The 7106-nt window shown below is 33.5% G+C and overlaps 1 protein-coding gene across 1 annotated transcript; it reads right to left on the minus strand.

Moving 5' to 3' along the window:
- Positions 1-1066: 1066 nt before the first annotated feature.
- Positions 1067-5034, minus strand: FQR1 (flavodoxin-like quinone reductase 1). Its single transcript, XM_022301107.2, has 4 exons — positions 4876-5034; positions 2123-2216; positions 1586-1848; positions 1067-1489 (listed from the first exon to the last, which is right to left on the minus strand). The coding sequence occupies exons 1-4, from the start codon at positions 4896-4898 to the stop codon at positions 1258-1260; spliced, it is 612 nt and encodes a 203-aa protein (XP_022156799.1). The 5' UTR covers positions 4899-5034; the 3' UTR covers positions 1067-1257.
- Positions 5035-7106: the final 2072 nt, after the last annotated feature.

Below are 7106 nucleotides of genomic sequence, written 5' to 3' on the forward strand. Positions count from 1 at the left end.
TTATATATATAAGATATATACACATATAAGATATATTCACATATACAATATATACCCATATATTAGTATATAATCAGGAATACTAAGACTGTGAGATGTTTAGAACTTCAATTTTCTATACACATACATAAAATATATCCCCATATATACCAATCTTAACGGAAGACTAATAATTACCAATGGTATAAACAGAAGGAGACAGAAGACGAGGAAGGCGTTGCATGACGTCAGAAACGTGCAAAGACGTCGATGGAAAGTTTATTCGGTGATGGAAATTGAAGGTTTGGACGTCTCTGGGGAAGAAGGAATAAATATCTTGTTGACGGAAGCACGTTGCACGGCATCGGAAACATGCAAAGACGTCGACGGAAAGAAGAAGATCTGGACGTCTATGGGAAAGAAGAAATAAATACCTCGTTGATGGAAGCCCTGAAGAAGAAAATTGAAGGTCTGGACGTCTGAAAGGAAGACGGCGGGGAACAAAAAAATGGTGGTTGTTCTTTTAATATTTAGTTTTTGGAAGGATTTATTTGGAAAAAAAAATCTAATACAAAAATTGAAACTTTGGGAACATTACAAACCAAGTTGAAAAAACACAAAAATATTATGGACAGACATAGATTTAGTCATAATATTATACATTGTGATTTTGGTGATGGTGAAATTTAGGCATGAAGATTTCTTGGAAAATCCAAATTTTTTAAAGAAGAGTGGGCCTTTAGTATTTCAGCATTTAGTGTAACAAGTTCATCCTGGAACAATTTATCATTTTAACACACTTGATACGGTCCCATTTGAGAATTGGATAAGGTTGTGCTATTCAAGATTGAATGAAATCTATGGCATATAAACATCCTAAATTATGGGAGAAGAGACAATTTTGATATTGTTATCTTCTTGGGGTATTTGTTATAAATTCAATAAAAGAAAGACTCGACTAAACAAGTGAGCAATGTGATATTTACATCTTTAAAATGATTACGAGATTCTATCGTGACACCATTGATACATTCCACATTCGCTGCAAACAGAAATAGATGGCCAGAGGCAATCTGGAGAGGAATCAGAAACTAATAGCAAACTTGTATCATTTAAAAGAACTGTATGTTTGTGAAACACACGTACAATACAATACACATAACCAAACAATCCAATCATTATTGCCTCAATTCGTAACAGAAATAAAGGAAATTCAAATGGTAAAAAAATGGGAAATGGTTTTGCAAACGGTATCTTTTTATATGGTAAACTGGAAGATTAGGCCGATCCCTTGAGCTTCTTTGTGATGGTAGCAATGTACTTTCCTTGGTGGAAGGCTTGCTCCAACTCGAGCACTGTTGGTTGTCTCGACCCATCACCGGCGAAAGTTCCAGCTCCGTAAGGACTTCCACCTTTTACGTGCTCCATCTCGAACATGCCAGCTCCGAAAGTGTAACCGATGGGGACGAAGATCATTCCGTGGTGAACCAGCTGGGTGATGGCAGTCAACCTATTGTGATGCATAATTGTTTTCAGGTTAGGATATCCCTCTTATGGTTGAATTGATCATATTGATTTTATGAGATGAATGATATGCCGAACTTACGCGGTGGTCTCTTGCCCGCCTCCCTGGGAACCGGTACTGTAGAAGATACCAGCAGGCTTGCCTGCAAGCTGTTGGGTTCTCCATAGACCTCCAGTTGCATCCAAAAATGCCTTGAATTGGGCAGCCATCATTCCGAATCTCGTCGGAAAGCCGTAAACAAACCCATCGGCTTCAGGGAGTTCGCCCGGGGTGATAATTGGTACGTCGCTCTTTGGTGGTGCACTCATCTTGGCAAGAATTTCATCATGTAATGTTTCGGGAACCTGGACAAACGTTTGTAAGGCAAACAATTGCAGGAATAACACAAATACAATCATAAAACCTTCAACAGCATAAACATTATGGGACCCATATGTTGGTGGTTGCTCTACAGTTTTTAGTACGTAAAGTTAAGATTAAAGTGATAAAAACTTTTTTTGCAAATTTGGTTATTACAAGACCAAATGCTTAATCGTCAAAAGGAAACTAAGCCAATGGCACACAAATACAATCATGGTCGGTGAAAAAGTTTTCAAATGCTAGTTTTTCAGACGTTACCTGCCACAACTTGGCGTCAACACCTTCTACAGATTCTGCCCCCTTCTTAATCTCTTCCGCAAGTCTCTGAACATGTCCATACATGGAATAGAAGCTATAGCAATAGCAGCAAATTAATTTTATAACAATAGGAGGCCGAGTTACAGAAAATATTTAGGGGCACACTTGTGCAAGTAAAAGAATAATCCTACTTTTCAGAACAGAAAAAGTAGCAACGAATTAGATACAAGGTGGAAAAACTGCATGGCATCCGGATAGCTAGAAATTAAAGAACTACTTTCAAATGCGATCTCTTTTATTGTCAAGACACATCATTAGTCATTAGAGCTAACTCATTTGCTTAATCATTGCATAGTTATCTGGAAAAGCTAATAACTCGTTATCCAGTGGCCTGAAAAGTTTCTAATTCATTGTACTAAGTAAACTAGCGAATGTATTGAAGCCTAACATTACCAGCACCAGGATCTGATGTGATAAGTCCAAGTTCACCTAGAGTTTAACATCATCATTCTTAAAGGTCACACAAGAGTGGAAATGGCATCCAAACTAATCAATGTGATAACCAATGTCCTATACTTTTTCAATTAATGTGAACCTGTCCCTATTCCAATAGCCCAAAACAAATTAAACTAAGAAAAAGGGATATCATCGGGGTAGGAAAGCATATTAGAAATAGCCAAGAATTTGCCAACAAACCCATCTAACTTTCACCTGAGTAAAGACCATGATGTAAGGAATCTATAGCATCTAAATGTACAGTCAACCACATAGCAGGTTAGCAGGTAACTACGCAAGTAAATGAAAGGAAAACAAACATGTCGACACAGGAGTATGCAAGTAAATAGATAATGTGAAGTATTTGACCTGCATCTTTCATATTGGATTTGGCTACATCTAAGAAATGATACAAGTCAAAACTATCATAGTGTAATCGAAAAACAACATTTCTACTTCCCAGAAGCTTTTATAAGTAATGGCACCAAAAAAGGAAAGGTAAAAAATTGGTGTATCAAGCATATTATAAGTTACATAAAGTTAAGTAACAAACAATAATGAATAAATCAAAATCAACTAATTATTCATTTTCTTTAAATGCTACATCCAAAGACAACATTGAGAAAGGTCTTTCAAATCCAAAGACAACTAATTATACATAGAAATACCTCTGAATATGACAGTCGAGTGGAATATTGAAAATTGATAATGATAAGAACTAAAGATAACATATTTAAGAACAATTTGTCCTGTTATCAGTTAAAAATTTACCTATTCTCCATATATCATATTTATCGAATCACATTACCATTCATTCTACCACTAGACAAACGTGACAACTCATGCTGACTAAGCTGAAAAGCTCTGTTCGTTACAAGTTACTATCTTTGCTTGACAGTTTGTGTTTTTGAAGTAACAACAATAGACTGCAATGCAGAAAATTACTGAACCTTATAATACATACTGACCATAGGTTTCCATCCCTTTAAGAATAAGTTCCCAACACTTATATCTATGATGCACAAAACTAAAGTTTAAAGGGCAAAGGGGCCCAAATGTTGTCAGAATCGGGAGAATGGGAAATAAGGTTATAAAACATTCTATTGCATGAGGAAGCTGGAAGTGGCACTGGTAATATCAACTTAATACAGAGCCATGCTTCTTACCTAGCAGAGCTATATAGATTGCTAAGCATGTCTAGTTCATAGTAAAGAAGTGTATATAAGATGTGCAACAATTAGAAACGTTTGTATTTCAAAATTTGTTAAATAATCCTTTTTTTCTTTAAGGAAAGCACAGAGGACGTGTTCTAAATGGACAATCAGTAGGTAATAAATGTTTACGAGACAAATAAGTCCTAGATACCAAGGATGAACCTCAACTGTTTCCCAGCACAAAAAATGCAACATTTAAAAACTAAACTAGTTAACTTTCGGCAGTTGTAGAATAGAGTCTCTTGGCAGTCCAATTTTTTGGTTGAAAATTAGAAGCAGTCAACTTTAACAAATCAAATAGAAACCTTTTAGAAAACGAAAATGAAAGTCTGATTCTGATTCTGATCTAGCCTGTGAATCTATGAATCTCATACAAGGCAATTCAAGAATTCATTTGAATGTAGAAATGAATTTCCTGAGCAAATACTGCAGTGAACATGAATATTTGGCCTTCAAATCCATCGTTATTCCTATTGTTTGAGCTAATTTCATTTTAAATAACAGTGGTAATGAAAGGCTAAAAGGAATAAATTATTGATTTTTTAGTGCTTCTGGTTAATTCAGAAAAAGAAAAAGTCAACACAAAATCTCAAGTCCAAAAGCTAAAACTACTTGGTTAAGCGCTTAAGAAAGTCAAGAATTGTTCAGGAAATAAAATTCACAAGGAAACCTCATTTCCGAACTAATCCTACAAAATTAATCATATCAAGTAAGAAGAAACATTCCAATTGCTAGGCATCTTTCCCAGCGATTCAGTTCCCAAGCACACATCACATAAAAGCACCAAAATCAGCATGCAAACGAAACCGGAAATTTGACAGAACACAAATCGCAATGAGATCCACAACGTTAAAAAAAAAACAACAATACGAAAAGAGATCTAGAAACGACTCTTCAAAACGAAAACGAGAAAGCGATCGGAATGCGAAACGGACGCAAGGGCACATCAGTGAAAATCCGAGCCACATAACAAAAATGGAAACAAAATTACATGAAATTTGAAGAGAAAGGCAAAGGGAACGAGGAGAGAAGCGATGGACATACACAATATACACTTTGGTCGCCATTGATGCAGTCGCGGAAGGTCTGTGAGAATTGTGTGGCTGATTTGTGAGCTGAGATTTTGATTAATCGTTGGTCGATCGATGGAGAAGTTGGTGGGAACCATGGGGATTATTTATAGGTGCAGAATTGCGATTCGGCTGCTTAATTTTGAATTTTTTATCCAATAAAAACGTAATTGGAAAAAAGGAAAAAAAAAACAAAATAAAGAAATTGGAAACGACGTCGTGTGATTGAATGGAGTTGGAATTAATGATTAATGATGGTAGGGTGGTGTCACGCCCGTCATCATCATCACTGATCGTTGCAAAACCCATCCTCTAGAAGATTCAAACTTTTTTTTTTTTTTTTCTTTCAATACTCTTCAAATTAAAATTACATTTTATTGTATTTTCGTTTACATATTTTGACTTTAGAACTCTGAAATTTCTCTTAATTAAAATTATTTCTCTCTTTCGTGCCTTTTTTTTTTCACCGTTGGTCCAAGACACGAAAACTGAACACATACATAACATTATAGGGTAAAATACTAAAGTATATTTTTGGTGTTGAGTTTGGACCTGATTTTTGTTTCAGTCATTGAGTTTTTAAAAAACTATCCTTTTTTGTCTTTTACAATTAAATTTAGTTTTTATTTGTTCTTTAAAGTTTTTTTTAGTAACGTATGGATATAGGAATTCAAATTCACGATCCTTTTTGTTGGAGATAAGTGTCTTATCAATTGAGCTATGTTAGGTTGACTTAATTGCACTACAAGAATTTCAGGTTTTGGCAATTCAAAATTCGTCGTCAAAAGCTGAATTTTCGTCCCCAAATCGTTGTCATAGGGCCGTCGTCAGACGTTTTCGATGATGAAAACCAATTCGGTGACGACTTGGCGACGAAAACGAATGGTGTCGTCGACAATGATTTAGTCCTTCAAATTTGAATTTAGTTTTTAATTCGTCCATAAAATTTGAATTTGATTTTTAATTAATTTTTTAGTTGAGTTGATTCGTTGGATACAATAAGATCATATCTCTCAAATAATTGAATACAAATGAATCTAGTTCACTGTTGAGAAATTGTTGATTCCCATGGTAAGTTTTAAACTTAGTGTTAATGTTAAACTCGAGGTGAAAAAAGAGGAAGATGCATTGTGCTGTTGGAAGAGTGGAAAAAAAGAAAGGCTAACCGAAAAGAGGAAAAAGGAAGATGAAGCGATAACAATGTCACTTGAACACAAGAGAATAAAGAATAATAAAATTTGTCGATTAATTTAAAATATACACATCACTAAATTAGTCAAGTCAGCATATATTTATGTATCTTATCAACTCAACTCACCAGCAATTAAAAGCCAAATTCATACTTGGACACGTTAAAAACTAAATTTAAATTTTGGGACCAATCATGTCACTTTTAAATTTTCAAGGAACGAGTTGAAACTAAATTTAAATCTCAATGACAAAAAATGATGGTTTTTAAAATTACAAATATAAACCAAGCCTAAATCTCAGACACAAAAATGAATTTTAAAATTTATAGAGAATAAGATCTTACTACCTAGAATCAAAATAGAAATAAGATTAATTTTTAAAATTATAGAATTAAAAATGAAATCATTCTCAAAAGGGTACTTTAATTTAGATTATATTATCGTATAGTGAGAATAAAACACCAACTAATTGATTACCAATATATTAATTACAATTATATCATCATTATTAACAAATTTCTGAAAAAGAAATATAAAAGTTGGACAGCATTGAACCATAAAATTTTACTGAAACCTAAATTAAATTATTAAAAACTATAATTGGGGCCGAGGAACGAAAATAATTGAACAGTTAAAAGGGTCGCGAATACTTATATAGTTAGTTTAAATTAAAAATTGAGTAAAAAAAATAATAGAAATGATAAATATATAATTTACTTTGTGAATTAAAATTGTAATTTTTGTAATTTGTTATACATCAAAATTGATAATATAAATATAACAAATAATTTGAGGGACCACCATGCTCTGCCCCTAAATAATAGAATTGTTCACGTTATAAAAGATTACCAACTTGAACACAATTCAACAAATTAAAACATCTATCAACAACCAAAAAGTGATAAGTTCAAATTCTCATCTCCAAACGTCGTATTAAAAAAATATTCATAAATAGCATTAGATATTTTTATAAACAAAAAGTAGTGTAAAATATTTAGTTTATTGCATTACATAT

This window comes from Momordica charantia, assembly GCF_013281855.1.
Source record: "Momordica charantia cultivar OHB3-1 chromosome 10 unlocalized genomic scaffold, Mcharantia_2.0 BLBB01000010.1, whole genome shotgun sequence".
NCBI lineage: Eukaryota > Viridiplantae > Streptophyta > Magnoliopsida > Cucurbitales > Cucurbitaceae > Momordica > Momordica charantia.